Source organism: Dysidea avara, chromosome 8 (assembly GCF_963678975.1).
Source record: "Dysidea avara chromosome 8, odDysAvar1.4, whole genome shotgun sequence".
NCBI classification, from domain to species: Eukaryota; Metazoa; Porifera; class Demospongiae; order Dictyoceratida; family Dysideidae; genus Dysidea; species Dysidea avara.
The window spans coordinates 21,256,321-21,275,983 of record NC_089279.1 but is presented as its reverse complement, the minus strand read 5'-3'; the positions used below and the strand labels follow the sequence as shown (position 1 = coordinate 21,275,983).

At 36.2% G+C, this 19,663-nt stretch overlaps 1 protein-coding gene across 1 annotated transcript in view; it reads left to right on the top strand.

Annotated features, from left to right (window-relative positions):
- The window catches only part of LOC136264649 (uncharacterized), a 222,858-nt gene that overhangs the window by 168,050 nt on the left and 35,145 nt on the right, over positions 1-19,663 (top strand). The window contains exons 59-65 of the mRNA XM_066059426.1: positions 8,906-9,031; positions 9,081-9,197; positions 9,254-9,347; positions 9,406-9,579; positions 9,633-9,813; positions 16,256-16,341; positions 17,818-18,264. Of these exons, the coding sequence (XP_065915498.1) occupies positions 8,906-9,031; positions 9,081-9,197; positions 9,254-9,347; positions 9,406-9,579; positions 9,633-9,813; positions 16,256-16,341; positions 17,818-18,264 (1,225 nt within the window). The remainder of the gene's footprint in view (positions 1-8,905; positions 9,032-9,080; positions 9,198-9,253; positions 9,348-9,405; positions 9,580-9,632; positions 9,814-16,255; positions 16,342-17,817; positions 18,265-19,663) is intronic.

The following is a 19,663-nucleotide window of genomic DNA, read 5'->3' as shown; positions in this document are numbered from 1 at the left end:
TCACCTAGAAGAAGTTACCTTGTAGAGAGTTCAGCTATAAAGAAACCACCATGTAGAGAGTTCAGCTGCAAAGAAATCACCCTGTATAAAATTCTGCCACGAACAAATTGCCCTGTAGAAAGATCAGTTAGAAGAAGTTACCTTGTAGATAGTTCAGCTACAAACAAATCTCCATTGTAGAGAGATCAGCTAGAAGAAGTTACCTTGTAGATAGTTCAGCTACAAACAAATCTCCCTGTAGAGAGATCAGCTAGAAGATATTACCTTGTAGATAGTTCAGCTACAAACAAATCACCCTGTAGAAAGATCAGTTAGGAGAAGTTACCTTTTAGAGAGTTCAGCTACAAAGAAACCGTAAAGAGCTCAGCTGCAAACAAATCACCTGTACAGAATTCAGCTACAAACAAATCACCTGTAGAAAGTTCAGCTACAAACAAATCTCTCTGTAGAGAGATCAGCTAGAAGAAGTTACCTTGTAGATAGTGAAGCTACAAACAAGTCACCCTATTGAAAGATCAGCTAGAAGAAGTCACCTTGTAGAAAGTTCAGTTACAAAAAGAAACCACCATGTAGAGAGTTCAGCTACAAACTAGTCACCTTGTAGAGACATCAGCTAGAAAAGTTACCTTGTAGAGAGTTCAGCTACAAAGAAACCATTCTGTAAAGAGCTCAGTTGCAAACAAATCACCTGTACAGAATTCAGCTACAAACAAATCACCCTGTAGAGAGATCAGCTAGAAGAAATTACCTTGTAGATAGTTCAGCTACAAACAAATCACCCTGTAGAAAGATCAGTTAGAAGAAGTTACTTTTTAGAGAGTTCAGCTACAAAGAAACCGTAAAGAGCTCAGCTGCAAACAAATCACCTGTACAGAATTCAGCTACAAACAAATCACCCTGTAGAGAGATCAGCTAGAAGAAGTTACCTTGTAGATCATTCAGCTACAAACAAATCTCCCTGTAGAGAGATCAGCTAGAAGAAATTACCTTGTAGAGAGTTCAGCTACAAAGAAACCATCATTTAGAAAGTTCAGCTTCAAACAAATCACCTGTAGAGAGTTCAGCTACAAACAAATCTCCCTGTAGAGAGATCAGCTAGAAGAAGTTACCTTGTAGATAGTTCAGCTACAAACAAATCTCCCTGTAGAGAGATCAGCTAGAAGAAATTACCTTGTAGAGAGTTCAGCTACAAAGAAACCATCATGTAGAGAGTTCAGCTGCAAAGAAATCACCACTGCCCAAATTTCAAGGCAATAGCTCTTTCCAATCTGAAGTTATCAATTGTCAAAGTTGGCAAATTGGATGTGTGGAAGGCCCCTTTTCACAAATCTGGTCACATATGTATTATATGTGACCGGATTTACGAAAAAGGGTCTTCCACACACATCCAATTCTATGAACTTGAATGACCATACCTTTGTGCTCAAAGAAGATACTAACCTGAAATTTTGTTCATGCATTAACCTATGTTTTTACTCATCACTGTCCAAATTTCAAGGCAATACTATTTTCCTATCTGACATTATGAACTGCCAAAGTTCGTAAATTGGATGTTTGTGGAAGACCCCTTTTCGCAAATCCGGTCACATATATACAATTTGTACATTTACTGATAAAATATTTAAAGTACATCTACTTCATCTTTTCTTCTTCCTGTAGTAAAGAAAAAAAACATTGGTTAAAAAAGTCCCAAAGCTGGCCATAGGCCGGCTTTGGGGTATACAAATACAAAAAGAAATGAAATCTAATCCAAAACAGCCAAGCTGTAAAAAAGTGTGCGGCCCTCAGAAAGGCTATGGTGAAAAAAGATGTGAAATCCAAGGTGGCGGCCAAGAAATGGCTGTGATGGTAGGTTAATGGTAAAAATTTTAATAACGACAATTTAGGTGAATTTTTGTGCCGCTTCACAAAATTTACCTCAATTGTCATTATTAAAATTTTTACCATTAACCTACCATCACAGCCATTTCTTGGCCGCTACCTTGGATTTCACATCTTTTTTCACCATAGCCTTTCTGAGGGCCGCACACTTTTTTACAGCTTGGCTGTTTTGGATTAGATCGATATCAACAGCAAGTCACGTACACATGTTCGAAATAGTTTTGTGCAACTGGTGACTACGTGTATTCGAATATTTTGATGCAATATACACTGGTAGATGGAAGCCATACTGTAGTCTATTAACACTCAGTGGTAGAACCTTGACTGATGGCCATGGTAAAGAAGGATTAAACGTAAGACAATAGCACAAGCATTGTATGCTTATCATTATACTAAAGGTTTTTTCTTAAGCGATCTAGAAATGTTTCTGCAAAAGAATTAGGGCTGTGGCTGTAGCCAGTTTTCCAATACGCTTGACTGAAGGCGTCAGGCAGGCAGGCAGTATAAATTCCATTGACTAAATTTAAAAAAAAAATTCTGTAGCAACTTGATGGAACCGTTTCATGTCGATCTGAAGACACTTGGGCTTGGTTTTACCCAACCAATACTGTCATGTCATTGTGAGGGAAAATCGTGGCAGGTTTTTGGGTTATATTATATCACGGATCGCCCCCACACCTTTGATGTCCCTACTAGACAGTACTATCGTACTGTATGATAATCTAGTTTAAAAGTTTCAAAACATGCCCTAAGGCAATGATTTTGACATGGGACCATATCTCAAATGATTTAATATGCCTTACTCAACTTCCACAGAAAGTTTGGTGCTTTTATCACCAAGTGAAAAATTTGTTTTCTTAGCTGCTCTACTAATAAGTAACAGTTGTAACACCCATGAGGTTTGTATCTGATTTGTAAACATGACACCTGAGAGTCGCAGACCCGAGGGTGGAGTTGTTTACAAATCAAATACAAACTGAATGGGTGTGCTATAACTGATTCATGGTATGGGGTGTGTGCAGATCAAAGGCACCCATTTGTAACACGGAAGGAACAGGAAAGCAAGGCTAACATTGGCTACCACTGAGTGCTATGTACAACAAATAATTTTACTCACTAATTACATTTTTATGGTTAGTTAATTCATTGATTGCTAGTTTAATTCATTGGTAGCATGTTTCCCATGCATGAGTGTGAGGTGTATAATGATGCCAATCACTCCAGCCATTGTACTGCTTCACATCATTTAGATGGGTGTAGCTGAAGTGTGTGATATTCATTGTTGAGTGGTGCAGCGCTATGATAATCTGTTAACTTAATTTATTGGCGAACAAGTGGGTGGTATACAGATAGCGACTCAGCCCAGCAGTTTTACTGCTTCCCATTCATTCAGACGAGCGCAGTGCTATTATTTATTCGTTCCAGAGTGATTTATCTCTTTGATGTATTAGTCAAATTCATTGTCTTGTATTATGACTTCCTATATTGGTCTAGTGTTTAGTTTCGTTTGATGTCTTTGAACTAATTAGTGGCCAGACTGTGTGGCCAAAAAGCAGGTTTTTGTAAACCGGTTTACAACTGATTTGTATCACTATCGGCAGCCTTTGATCTCACACACACCATACTACAAGTTGTATTATAGTGCCTGTATTTATTTGCAATGGTGTTTTATAGCAAAGTAAATTCTTTCCAAGTTAGGTATACATGGTTGTACTATCTGTCTTAGAATTTACTGTGACTGTTCTATTAGAATATCTCAATTTTTTATGCAAAACGTGATAAGTTGCAGGTTGCTCAATTTTTAACAAAGCAAATCTTACACCTGTTATGCTAGAATATGATTTCCAGCCTGTTGTCACAAGTTTTATTAACATAGCCTTTTATAGTATGATGATTATGGTGATGATGGTTGGCACGAGTATGTCTTAATGGTATAGTGTACTATCCCACTGATTTGTACCAAAATAGCTATAGTATCAGCTTTGATTTCATGGAATGCTAGAGAAGTCACAATGGCATTGTATTGCAGAGTTTATTTGGTTACTTTTGTAATATTCTAATAGAACGCACATTTTCAAGGATTCCTAATAGAACACACATAGGATATTCTAGATTTTCCATTGGTAGATCTTTGACTTTTACTACTGAGTAGATTTAAGGTAGATCTTTCATTTATAAAGTAGAAATTAAGTGAGATGAACAGCCATGATAGCAGCAGCTCAGTGGTTAAGGATTTGGACGTTCAGTATGAAGGTCCCTGGTTTGAATGCTGGGTAAGTTTTTTTGACATTTTTCTCTTTTACCCCATGGTGACTGTTCTATTACAGTATTTCAACCCCACGATTTACAGTTGTTTGGCATAATTCTATAGCAGTCAATGTGACTTCTTTTAAACCACAATAGGTTTGAGCTATGATGGTTAACCTATACGCATACCAATTTGTTATTCCCATAAGCGATTTACCCTGTAGGTGTCATGCAAATAATTTTCGACAGTTGTATTACTATTAATCAGATTTGCACCAAAATTTGTATGTGATTGTGCTGCAGTATGCTCTTAAAGTGTACCAAAGCTCAAGAAAATTGAGCTACTATGCATTTGTATTTTATAGTGGTTTTTGTGAAGTGTGTGAAATGAACCCCCAGAGCTCTGTTAACGAAGAAGAAAAAAACAACAAGATATTAAACCAAATTTTGAAGGCTCATATTTCACGATTGCATTAGGCATCCTGAGAAGCTGCTACACTGTATAAGTAAAGGGTCATTCCGTGTCAAATCAACAAGGAATTTAGGGTCACCTCTCGGATTTTGACGAAACTTGGTGTGTTTGTAGTATCTATGATGCTTACCACTCATGCAAACTTTTAGCTCCATACATTCCATAGTTTCTGATTTATGGCCATGAATATTTTGAATATTTCATGAAAAATTGGTCCATCTCTAGTTACAAAGTCAATTGCAACCTTGCACTGTGTAAATATTTGTAAGCACAATTTTCAGTGATGGAAGACTGTTGATTGACCTTTCCAGTGATCCCAAAATTATGGGATATCTACTTAATTATGGTTCAAAAGTACTTCACTGAAAACTTTAATCCCTTATATTTTGAAAAATGCTGCTTGAAATATTTCGAATTCTTTTGTGGATAATGATTGGGTCATAGTCTATGTTTAGTAAAATTTTTGTGGTGGGACCACAATGGGCTCAAGAGATATAATGAATTATGTTGTGGTATGCGGTAGAATTTCTAGTCTATTATTGCTGTATTTGAGTGTACACCTCCAATGACCACTCGCAACAAGGCCATGCCAAGTTTATCTTACAGAGTGAAGGTGTCTAGGTACATTGCAACTTATATTAGTGACCACCTGTATTGAAAGGCCATCTATGTGCTGCAGTTAAGTTATACTTCTTTAATGTATAGCACCAAAGCATCAACCCTTTCTAGTAAATCCAAAAATGGTCCTAATTATACAGGTTGACTATAAATTACAGATCTGACCACCATGTGTCCATGAACATCATGTAAATGTACCATCTCTTCACAAATACCTTCTTTATTAAGTTGAATACTACTGTAGTGGACTTAGCTATATTTAAGTTGCGTACGTGGCTACATAGATACATAGAACAGAACTCCTCAGAAGGGATACCTGGGTACCTTGATAACCAGGACACCTGTTTATACACTGTACTCCCACTCTAGCGGTGCACATACATTTAGACCAAGGTACTTCTGTGGCTTCTGTAATATGAGCACTTTATTATGGCCCTAGCAATGGAGGGGTTTTACTATATGCATGTATTACTTGTGCCTCAATGTGTGAAATTAATTACCACATTACTTTACATTCATGACCACTTTGAAGATCAAGTCATAAACTCATACACATACTCATATAGGACATGCTGACCACATACTTAACATTTGCCTGTACTGATCTTCAAAGCGTCAACCCAAAATACTTTGAAAAACCATTTTAGTAATTACAGTGCTATAAATCACACATTGAGGTGCAAGCAAGTATTACTAATATAAAAACTCTTGGTACAAGTAATGCATCTACCGTATACAGTGTAACTATTCTATTCCCTGGACCATTGATGAAGTGTTCATTTTTGAGAAACCACAGACTTGTCTTGGGTCCAAAATGTATGTACAATTATAAAGTAAGATCATGAGGCTTTAAGGTACCCAGGTATCCTTTTTGAGGAGTACCTAGGTAGCCATGTATGTAACTTGAATAGTGTAGAGTGGGGATATGTATATGAGTGCACTACGGTGAGATTTTACTTAATAAATAAGGTATAACTGAAGAGATGGTACAACATTAATGTGTTTATGGACGCATGATAATCTCATTTATAGTCAACCTGTCTAATAAGGACCATTTTTGGATTTGCTAGAAAGGGTTGATGCTTTGGTGCTATACATTAATATCCAATTAAAGTATAACTTAACTGCAGCACATAGATGGTCTTTCAATACAGGTGGTCATTAACACAGGTTGCAATGCACCTAGACACTTTCATTCTGTAAGACAAACTTGGCATGGCCTTGTTGCGAGTGGTTATTGGAGGTGTACACTCTAATACAGCAATAATAGACTGAAAATTCCACCGCATACCACAACATAATTCATTATATCTCTTGAGCCCATTGTGGTCCCACCACAAAAATTTTATCAAACATAGACTATGACCCAATCATTATTCACGAAAGAATTCGAAAAATTTCATGCAGCATTTTTCAAAATATAAAGGATTAAAGTTTTCAATGAAGCACTTTTGAACCATAATTAAGTAGATATCCCATAATTTAGGGATCACTAGAAAGGTCTATCAACAGTCTTCCATCACTGAAAATTGTGTTTAAAAATATTTACACAGTACAAAGTTGCAGTTGATTTTGTAACTAGAGATGGACCAAATTTTCATGAAATATTCAAAATATTTGTGGTCATAAATCAGAAACTATGGAATGTATGGAGCTAAAACTTTGCGTGAGTGATAAGCACCACAGGTACTACAAACACACCAAGTTTCGTCAAAATCCGAGAGGTGACCCTAAATTCCTTGTTGATTTGACACGGAATGACCCTAAAGCTAGTTAGATTTACTGCAAATTTGTGCTATTGTTATAGTATGTATGCATTGAGCTGGATCCTCAAAACATTTAATAACTTATGAATGTAATTATACATGGTATTGAAATTTGGCTCATTTGTAATACTGCTTGCCCCACTAAAAATATTTCAAAATCTTTTTGTTCAAATGTCTGACATAATATTTACAATCAATCAAAATTTTCACCAGACATTTTTATAGAGAAGCCATAAATGTGCAGTGCCAATTGCAGCCCTTTCCCCGACTTGTAATGAAGCCAAATCGTACGTGTCTGTTGTTGACACCTTTGCTGTTACCACTAATTATCTGGTTGGCTGAAATGTTAAGTCGCTTGAGAAAAATCCACTTTTAAGTTTTTCAGGATCCAGCTCAACTTGTACAGACTATAGTTTGATTTTCACAAGGAAAAATCAGGAGTTTTAAGTTTCATAGAAATAAAAAGTGGTAAAACAAGGGAAGTTGTCTACACTTGCAGATATACATACTAGTGTACATTTACTTAGGTCTATAGCTATGGGATTAAATGTCCACTAGTATATTTGCAGGTGTGGATGACTTCTCCTTGTTTCACTTCTATGATCCTTTATCGAAATTGAAATTCCTAGTGCTTATGTGAGTTTGTTACTGTAGCATGAAATAGTGGCCAGGTGGTATGTGACTTTTCTGGTTCTAATGACTTTCTTCCTTCTACACTTCGCCATTCCTTTTATCTTCAACTACTACATGGTTGACTACTTCTTCATGCAAGGAAATCATACTGAGGTATTAATTTCCTATATTGACAATTTCCTATATTGACACTTTCCTTAGTGGAACATAGTTAGACGCCGCAAAATTATTTAAGTGCTTAAGAGGGAGTACTGTAGATGCATGTAGCTCCACTTATGAAATGATTGCATAGAACCACACCCTAAAACAATCAAAAGTTAGAGCTGGGTAACCACTGCCCATGATGACCTAGTTACTACAGTAAGCAAGACACAACATCAATGATTATTTTAAAATAAAGTAGGGTTCCAGTGATAAAGATTAGTGAAAAAAGAAATGTGAATGGAAAATTTCTTTAGTTTTACATTTTTATAAAATAATCATGACTGATAGACCCATGCATACTGCATCAAAAGAAGAGCAGTGCTGGACATGCCATAAAATTAATTTTGCATCTTGCATGCCCCAACAGTCAATTACTGATAAGTAAAGTGTTTTGTTTTCAGCTACGTCCAGCCCATTACACAGCATTACAAATGAAGATCATTCCAGTTACTACAGAAAATATGGATAATAACTGTGATAGCTTGTTAGCAAAGCCACAGGAAAGCCATAGTGTGCTACTGCAAATCAACACCTTGCACTGTCATTAAAAATAAATGGGATAAAAAGGAGGACAAAAGTAGGTCAATGAAGCGTGTTTTGTACATACTGCAGTATGCCAAAAGGCACCTGTTGGGCTGAAGTGACATCTAACAGTGAAAAATGAAGTCTGTATCCTTTACTGTTACTGACTTACACTTGTTTGAAAGTAATTCAATTAGTTAGTCTATCAGTCACTCAGTCAGTTAATCAGCATGCTATTGTACTGTACGATAGTACTGGATATTAGGGATCAGCACATTCTCACAAAAAGTAATGACCAGAAACCAGCCTTACAATACCTATGCAGATTTGATGAGGTACACTGTACATCCAAGCCATGGGTAGGGCCACTAGTTCAGTCATGGGTATAGACTGAAGCAGGGCCACTAGTATATCTATCTGCAGGTGTAGATGACCTCCACTGTTTCACTACCTTTTATGACTACGATCCCTAATCAGACTGAAAATTCCTAATTTTTCCTTCTACTTGCATAAATTAATGTGTTGCTATATGTGTTTTTCCACTACCTGTATTTGTTTACAGATTTTGGTTCCAAAAATCTTGTCTGCATTCTCAAGATGCAAACCCACCAATTGATTCAGATCCAATACCCTGCAAACTGCAGCAGGTGTTGAAAGAGCCAGAAAGCATTCAAACACTTGCATCCAGGTATGTGTGTGCTGTCCAGAGTACATTCATGTATGCATATTTTAACTAGGGTTCTGATATCAAGAAAGTTTAACAGTGATTTAGACGAAGTAAAGAAATCTAATTACATGTATTTGACCAAAATCCTTGATAAAGGGTTGGTTAAAATCCTTTGTCTCAAATTTAAGTATGTGTACTTTAGCTAATTAAATTATTGAGTGCTTTATGGTGAAATTCTTTTAGAACTTATTGGACATCTGCCGTGATGGCTGAACATCTTCAACAAGCAGCAATATTTTCCAAAAGTAGAGAGTCAACTTTGAATATTTCTGACACTGTAAGAATGAATGGTCTTTTAAATTATTGTAATCACACGTGTATGCATTTACATACAGATCCATTCAGTGTACAAAACTACTTTTTTCAACTTCATGGCATACATGATATATCACACAAGCAAACACCAAAATTTTGAAGTTTTACTCAATGATGAGTGTGATGATGCTACACTGGACTTGTTCCTTCAGTTGCTTGAGGTTTATCCTATTCCAAAATTGGCTGAAGTTAAAGTACGTATGTATATATGCAACATAATTCATAAATTTTGTGCCATTACTTATAGACTTTGAATAATACATGGGATTGTCGTCATTTCACTATTGGAAAGCACAACTATGTCCCTCAATTTCCATTCTTTAAGGAAGTGTCTGGGTGTTTGAAAAACATGGCAGAACAATATATTTCTGAGGCAAATGAGAATGTTGATACAAATATTTCAGAAGATTTAAGGTTTGAACCATCTGGTAAGTTGACATGTTTAACTAGCTACATATATAGTACTAGCATATTAAAACTTTACAAATGAAGTAGGGATTCAAGTGATAAAAAGTAGTGAAACAATACATGAATGATCGTATTACAGTATAGCTGGGTAGGAAAATCCCTACATTGACATGTTATAACAATCGTTTTTTTTCAATGCCAAAGTAGGATTTTCCCACCAAGCTATGCTGTAATAACATCATTCATCTATTGTTTCACTACCTTTTATCACTTGGATGTATACACTTCATTAATAATTTTAATATACTAGTTAGCTTGGTTTTTTGTTATAGCATACAGCTATGCATATGTGACTGTTCTATTAGGGTGACTGCTGTATTAGAGTATCTTGAGTCATCTAGGGGGTGTGCCACTATTTCATATTTTCATTGTGCTGGTATTATGAATACAGTTAGGTCAATAAAAATGGGCTGTGTCATCATGATAGATTGTTAAGAGATGTGGTCTCGGTGCTCGATCATTACTAATCAATCAAGATCGCATTAATTAATCAATAGGCGTGGCATTGAACCTATCGTAAAGTTACAGGTATCTACCAAACGTAAGCACTTAAATAAGTGTGTGGCATCTAAATATGCTGCTCAAGGAAAGTGTTAATAGGGAAAAGTAATGCCTTGATATGGTTTCATTGCAACAACCACAACAAGACAATGAGCCAGATTGAAGATAAAAAGAAAGACAAGGTGCAGAGAGCACACACTCGGAACCCCAAAAGGCACATCCCACTGGTGAGATTGTTATTGTAGCATAAAATGGTGGCCATGCTCTGCTTTGTTTGGCCTCTAGCCTTGCAACTGTGGTGAGGCAGTGAGGCAGTGCAACAATAATTGGAGTTTTGGCAATTTTAAAAAAATTCTATATCCAGCAATTTTTAAAGGCAGCATTTTAGGTGGCTCACATCAATTTTGGGGGATCTCTACTTAAACAGTACAGTAATATAGGATAGAATTAGTTTACCTATAATAAACCTGAAGAGTTGTCTGTCCGACTTAACCAGTCTCTCCACATATTGACGCAATTAATGGCACTCATCATCCAGCTGCTCATAAATTTTTATTGCGAGCTTCTTTGTACTTGCATGTTGTAGGCCATATTGTGGAGAGAACTTGAGCTGCATTCCTTTTAAGCCACAAGATAAACTGCTCAAATGGTAGAGTACCTGACTTGCACAAAGGACTCATGGTTCAAACCCAGCAGGCAGTATGTTTTTTTTTCCCGTTATAACCATACCTTTTTGTATATGCTCTTAAAAATTTTAGTACACAGTTACTCAGCATCCAATTCATGTATCAACATGAGACTTTGAGAGAAATTGTCCATCATCTGGCAACTCAAACATTGTTGCTGTAAATCAGTAAATGCTTTTGTTCGTTCTTTACAACATGTTGAAATATTCCTTTCAAAACACAGACATACAATGATGGTATTGGCACACCATCCTGTTAATCTCATGTTAACCAACCAACCCTGGGTTCAATCCTGCCTAGGTGGCAAGTTTTTTTTTTCACTTACTGAAACATTTTGGTGCACCTTGTTGTTTTCTGTTCGTCCATCCATTTTATGCTATTTTTATGCACTAACTTTTATGCTCACTGTTTTTTCCAGCACTAACATAGACTGCCTGACACAATAATGATTCTTATAAAACTGTTTAGCACATTTGACATGCAAAGACAAGCAAATTGTATTCATATTTGTCCATCTGTGTGTTTGTCCCATGCGCTGTATTAGAATAGGTGAAATTATTTCCATACATTTTGTTTCCTTATGTTTAAACTTAATTCTTTGCTACTCACTTACACTATACAGTATACGTATCTGCATCTATGTTTTAAGCAATTAGGTGTGAACTGGCAACAAAACTCATAGCACTAGTTATGAGATTAATAATTTTTGTTCATAACTTACTATTGAAGTAAATAATGAAGATTTGCAACGAGCAGGTACTTCTGTGTAGTATACACAAAAGAACCAGTATTATTGGCCCATGCTAATGCACTGTAGCTTTCACCTGTGGGCTATGCATGTGCATTGCTTCACAGTGCACATTAACTGCTTTATAACCCTATTCACAGCCTTTCACTGTATTTATAAAAGGATGCTGTAAGGTTGAGTACTACATTATCGTAATATAGATCATGTAATAAGTGTTGATGTTTATATACTTGGATTTCCAATGTTGTAGGAATTGACTTAATATATGGAACCACAAGTTTAAACTTAGAGTTAAGTGTGTAGCATGCACAATAGTGAAAGTCCTGTGCTGCACAGTGTAGAGCAGGTACCAGTGCTATAATATGTTTTGTTTTGTTGTCATGTAAATGTCAAATAGAAACTGTACCTAGAGTTGCAACAATATGGTATTTGGGTGTATTGGTATATTGACAAATAAATAAATAAATTGTTTCCATTATATTGCAATACAGCAATATATCACACAATAAAGGGACGAATCCAGACTTTTTAAAAGGGGTTCCACTCTGAAAGATAGTAATTGCAACTTCAGTGTAGCTATCTAGCAGTAATATTTCATAGCAAATAATTACTCTCCAGTACTGTTTCACTGTTAATTAAATCAGCCTTTAGAGATGCAACTGATATCTTTAGAAGTAGCTATATTATTATAAAGCAATAATTTTTTTAGAGGCGCCTATTGCATATGAGAAAGCTGGGGTAGCATTTTCAAGTGATTTTGTTAGTTGTAAAAAAAGGAAGATGAATGTTATGTCACTATTAGTATTTACAATTAGTACTTATTAACTGGTAAACTGATTTTGGTACACTGAATTAAAGCAGCAGCTCATCAAGTAATATCAAGGCCCTTCCAAAAGAGGGGTTCCGTCGAACCTTTTGAACCCCCTGAATCAACCCCTTCAATGCAAAGTGGAGTATAAACTAGAGGTGTACCGATATAAGAAAACTAAACCGATCCGATACCGATACGATATGGATTAATCATTTTCAAACCGATACGATACCGATACGATATACCGATATAACTAAGTGTAGCTATTTATGTTTGAGGAACCACATATGCCATGTTTAACTTTATTTTAGCTACTGAAGAAACTACTGAAGACAGTCTTAAGATCATTGGCTATGCTTGGTTACCCATGGTGGTGTGGCCTCTATTGACAGCTAAGACTATAAGGCACCCACAAATATTTTAATACATGCCCCTGCCAAGATTAGCCCGGATTACTCCGCATTTTAATGGCTTGTAAAGATGGCTGATTGTTTTATGCTGCTCTTGGTTCATCTTTTTGCTGTTTCCCCAGGCCCACCACTATGAGTGTTTGTTGTATGATTGGTAAGCTTTGTGACAACAAAACAGTAATTATCCACATACTAAGATGGCTTCGCGTAGTGTACTGCTTTTAGACAAGGAAGATAACTACTGTTTCCCGCCCTTGTTAGCTAAATAATAATATGGCTTGATCATTGGACAGTGTCCTCAAGATAGTTCAGTTGTATATCGGTGTATCGTATCGGTTTTTAGCAGCAATATCGGCTCCCACCGATATAGTAGAAATGTCTATATCGGCCACCGATACGATATGTATCGGTATATCGGTACACCTCTAGTATAAACATAGGTGTTTGTTACTTATTAGAAATAACAAAACCCCTTTATCTTTTAAATAACCATTTAAGTGTAAAAAAAACTGGCATCTACAACATACAATAATTTGATCCGTGAAAATGTCAGCCATAAAAATGTAGTACATTATTTTATGTCAATACGCCTCGATACATTGATACATCACAATACATAATATAAAATTATCAATACTTCATATTGATTCATATCATGGCCTAAACGTATGATCGATACGCAAAATATTGATCTACGTATTGTACATTAAATATAGTGTAAAAATAAAAGTGCTTAAGTTCCACCTAAAAATTTGTACTAAGTTTCAAAAAAGTATATTTAGTGGAATTTTCTATTGACTGACTAACTAACTACCTGCCCAATGCCTTCAAACAAGTGTAATTCAATAACAACTAAGGCTGCAGGTATGACTTTTCACTGTTAGATGTCATTCCAGCCTAACAGGTGCCTTCTGTCATACTGCAGTACACATCGTGGACTTAGCTTTGTCCACCATTGTCGTTTTTTTTGCTGGTAGCATACAGTGGCGTAGTCATCCCTTCAGGGATAGGTGGGCACACTCACCTACAGTTCATCCCATGCAACCAACTAGCACAAAATGCGAGTCCATCCTTACTGGACTCTACATACATTTGGTTTAAAACTGTTTCAAAAGTGCATAAATGTATCTAGCTAGTTAAAAATACGCTACGCTGCTGTTCCTGCAGCTTATTTCACTAGTCTAATGCTACTGCAGGATAGAAGCTAGAAATGAAAATTAACTTATTACACCTCCTTGTCTTATTCTCTTTTAGCTCATCTGCACTTGTACACAACTCTTTCTACTGCAGCCAGATAATTCAATTACCACTGAATCTTTCATCTCGAACCCACTTGTCTGACATGGTAGCTAATACCAGAGAATTAATTTCCTTTATCACTTTAGGTCATTTATAACCTCGCCAACAACAGAATTCATGCTGCTACTCACAACTCAGTATTCCGGGTTTGAGAAAAAAAACTGGATTCCCTCCTTCCTTTGTACTCCTCTTTACCCACCTAAAATTTAGATCATGTGCATTATATAGAAAGCACCAAAACTACTTGCATCACATGATGTAGCTATATCAACTGTTGATTCACAATGAAAATATGGCACTGCCAAGGTATGCACTACTTGTTTCTTGTTGTAATATCATTAGCAAGCAGGTGCCACTGTCCCAGGAAAATTTGGATGGGCACGTGCCCACCCAGGCCCACCCTTAGCTATGCCACTGGAAGTATAAGGAATCAATTTGCAATAGTTCATCAATGGCTTCATGTTGCCTATCCGTTAACAAAAGCAGAAGTCTACCACAATGTTCACAGCACACCTCCAACAGTTGAAATAAGGTTTTAAGGTACCGTAGTTTCATATATGTGTGTGGGAGTGTGTAGTGGGTAGAACATAATTGAAAACTATACGAAATAGCTACATTGAAAATCACCAAAACTCGAATTTTCATCTGCCAGCCAACCTGCCTGCCTACCTGCCTTGCCTGACCACAGTCGCAGGCCTGACCACAGTTGCAAGGCTGGAGGCCAAACAAAGCAGCATACCGCTACCATTTTATGCCACAACAACAAACTCACCAGTGGCATGTGCCTTGTGGGGTTCCAACAAGTGTGTGCTGTCTTTCCTTTTGTCTTTATTTAGGCTGTTCTTCCTTTTGTCTTCAATTAGGCTGTTCTTCATCCTTCTTCATCCAATGGAACCATATCGAGGCTTAATTTTCCCTGTCAACACTTTCCTTGAGCAGTATATTTAGACTCGCATACTTATTTAAGCACTTATGCTCAGTAGATGCCTATAACTTCACAATAAGTTCAAGACCATGTCTATTAACATGATCTTGGTTAGTTAATAATGATTGAATGCCTCTTAACAATCTATTTACTCAATCATAATGACACACCCCATTATATTTGGTCTAGGTAGCTGTATTCATAAGCTAGCACTCTCAGTCAGTGAAAATATGAAATGGTGATACACCCTGTGGTAGGTTACTCTAATACAGCAGTCACCCTAATAGAACAATCACACGTGTATAACTATAATGCTATAACCAAAAAAAACCTGGAATATTAAAATCATTAATTAAAATTTAAATCCAAGCAATAAAATGTAGTGAAACAATAGATGAATGATGGTATTACAGCATAGCTCAGTGGGAAAATTCCTACTCTGACATTTAACAAAATCATTTTTATAGCATGCAAAATAACCAAGCTATGCTTTAATACCATCATTCATCTCTTGTTTCACTACTTTTATCACTTGGATCCCTTTAACATTAATAATTTGTAGTATACTAATTAGTAATTAGGATAGGGATGGATGTTTAGCCATATAATAATCTCTTCATAGCCATTCTTTCCTTTGATGTGGTGTTATAGAAGTTAACTAATGGTGAATTATGTTACAAAAAGTTAGCAAGCAAGAGTAAGAAAAATTAGGTATTTTACAAGCTAGTAGGGAGCAGTAGGGATCATTACAATTAAAAACATGTGCATAAATAAAACCCTGAAGTGCCCCCCCCCCCCCCCCCCCCTACTTTAGCCATTATGATTTACTGACGCCTCTTGTTTGTACACTTTTTATGTAACGATTCCTACTATATAGATTGTAAACTTTCTAATTTTTAAATATACTTGCTTGGATACAGCCTGGTCATGACTATTTAGGAGTATGTAGAATTGATATTATGTTGACATGTATCATATGTTTTGGTAGTATATAAATGAATATCCATGTTTCTGTTTACTAGGATTTCAAAGTAAAGAACAAAGGATGAAACGAATGTATGAATATTTATGTGACAAAACAGCAGTTGTCCTAAAAGAAAGAAAGAGTGTAAGTGTTTTAGCGTTGTTCCAGTATCAGCTAGTTATTACAGTTCTAGTTCCAGTTTTGGAACCATAATCTTTAACATTACAGTTCTAGTTCTAGTTCTAGAACCATTACCTTTAGAATTACAGTTCTAGTTCCAGTTCTGGAACCATAACCTTCAGAATTACAGTTCTAGTTACAGTTCTGGAACTATAACCTTTAGAATTACAGTTCTAGTTCCAGTTCAGAAACCATGGCATTTAGAATCATTCTTCAATTTCTATAACACCACTTATTTTACAGGTATTTGCAATAGAATTCGTTGCGTTTGCATTACAATTCGTCATAAACAAAACGGCTCCAAGAAACCAACCGTTCATTAAGAGATGAATTATTTATGCCACGGAGAGTTACACTTGAGACACTAGAAGGTAATTGAAGCTGGTAGTACGTGAAGTTGATAGCTGTCTGACAAGTTAATTAGCTTGCCTGTGAGTGATCACACCCATCGCGAATGGCATAGTAGAGTTTGGAATGTTGCTGGATAGGCTGTAGAGGAAGAATTATTGCCTTATAAAGACTTGTTTACTACTGTTGTACTCGAACAAGTTCTTGTAGCAGCTGCTACATCGTGTTTTCGTGTTTGCTCCCGCTGCCATTCTAGTTACGGATGAATGTAATTGCAAAAGCGACAAATTCTATTGCAAAACCGACGAATTTAATTGCAAACGGGACGAATTCAGTTGCAAAACTGACGAATTCAATTGCAAACGGGACGAATTCAATTGCAAAAGCGACGAACTCAATTACAAATGAGACGAATTCAATTGCAAAGTCGCCTTATTCAATTGCAAAAACCTGTAGCTTAAGTATTACCTATCAAAAGCCCATAGTGAATTATGCGCATAGACACTCATTAGCTAGTCTTGCCAGATTTATTAATTTCATGTATGTAGCTTATTATTAGACAAACAACTATATAACACTGCAATTTCAAGTCATTTGAGATAACTAATGAGTCTGAATGGTGGCATGGTACAAGAAGACCTGTATAGCTAATTATCAAACACTGAACCAGACATAACAATGTGACTGAGCCAGCATTGCATTTGGCATTCTCTAGCCATGCATGGTTGTACAGCTTTTCATGAAGTTATATACCAGTCTATATATGTTGCGTGTTTTTGTCAGTGGAAAAATTCTGGTCTTGTAAAGAGCATAAAATCTAATTGGCAAAAACTGTATGGTTGTATGACCAATTCCTGTTCCAGTATTAGTTCCAGTACTTGATGAAATTTCTTTATAGTTCTAGTTCTAGTTCCAGTTTTGAGGAAAGCAAAATTATAGTTCTAGTTCCATTTCCAGTCTTAAGGAAGCGAAAATTATTGTTCTAGTTCCAGTTCTAGTTCTAGAACTGCAACTGGAATAAAAGGGCTGGAACTATAATTATTTTAGTTTATATGTTCATGTGCATAATGCCTCAATTTGTTTTTTGTGTAGGCGGAAGTAAAGTTGATGGTTGCAATAGGCATTAAAGAAATGCAAAACAATGAGAATTTGTGGATGAAGTACTACCATGATTTTGTCTACCATGTGTTGCAACTGCAAGCTTCATCAAAAAGTTTAGAATATGAGTTGTTACAAGTAGCCTTTTTTAATGAGCTGAAATGTTTTAGCACAAAGAAAGTTGTAGCAGCTCATTGTTATGTGCATATGTACCAGCTTGATTTAGCTAGAACTGTGGGATTATTAAAGCCATTAGGCACATTACTTCAACAAACCAAGTACTCAGGAATATCTAAGCTGCAAACACCTCAACTTTCTAAGCACCCCCAAGAAGCTGCCTCGTATTATGCTGTTGAAATTCTGTTTGAATTAATGGTCAACATTATTAACACAGATGCTATATCTGCATGTACAGATTGGTACTGTACCTTCAGAGACATGGTAAGTTATCATTAGTACTATATTTTTATGCATACCAGATTTATCATATAGTACAGTAGTAACTGCATGTTAGGAGTCATGGAGATTTGGGTTTTTCTGACCAAAAATATCACCCATAAACTAGCTTCACAATACCATCCTGGTGCCTTGGCAGTATTAGTTAGGTGTAAACAAGCCCAAAAGTGCCTTCAGTACGACCCTAAATGCTTCTAATAGATTACTACAATTTTTAAAATTATTCAATGGAATTTTCTACTGACTGAGAAACTGCTGGCTTGATGCCTTCAGACAAGTGTAACTTGATGATGACTAAGGCTATGGTTAGATTTTTTTCATTGTTTGACATTGCTTCAACCTGACAGGTGCCTTTTGGCATACCACAGTATATACAATGCACGCATCATGGACTCATCTTTGACCTCCTTTATGTCCCATTTCTTTTTGCTGACAGCCCAAGGTGTCAATTCGCAGTAGCGTGATGGCTTCCCTACATTTGTAAACGGGAATCATTTGTATTTTTCGTGGTGACTAGATAGATTGCAGAGACACTTCTCCTACTGTCTATGGGCTGAACATAGCTGAAAGTGAAGCATAGTGGCCACTTCTTTTTCAAATCAGTAACTGATAGTTGAGGTGCACGTTCAGTTGAAAACATTACCTCTGGCTGGTGCCATCCTTTCTTTTGATGTGGTATTGATGGGTTCACCAATCATAGTTACAAAAAGTAAACAAACCAGTATAAAGATTAATTAAGAATTTTAAGTTAGATTAGGGATCATAAAAAGGTAGGCCAGGGATATTGCTTACACCTGTGGATATATTTAATCCCTAATTCAATTATGTGCATACACTGAATCAGGGATTAAATGTCCGTGCAGGTGTAGGCAACTTCCCTTGTTTCCCTATTTTTTTTTTCTATGACACTTTAAAATTCCTAATTTTCCTTATACTTGTATATACAAGTGTAAAGAAAATTTTACTATTTGAGTAGGGATCGTAGAAATGAACAAGGGCGGTAATTTACACCTGTAGCTACACTAGTTGTCATTTAATTCCCACTTCAGTCATATACAGCCTGTCAATAGTATAGCTATGAAAGTAGGGGTTAAATGTCAACTAGTATAGCTTTAGGTGTAGATGACCTCTTGCCTTTTATGATCCTACTCAGATGTAAAATTTCTACACTTTTTTGTAATGACGTAATTCATTACTAGAGAACCATCACATACTTCATCAAAGGAAAAAATAGTGCCATGCAGTCACATTATAAATTGTGTACTAAACGCACACCCCAACAATCAATTAACATGCAAAGTGTAGTGGCCATTCCACTCCTATTTCAGTTATGTTCCACCCGTTATACAGCATAAAAAAAAAAAACGAAGGACAATACGAGAAG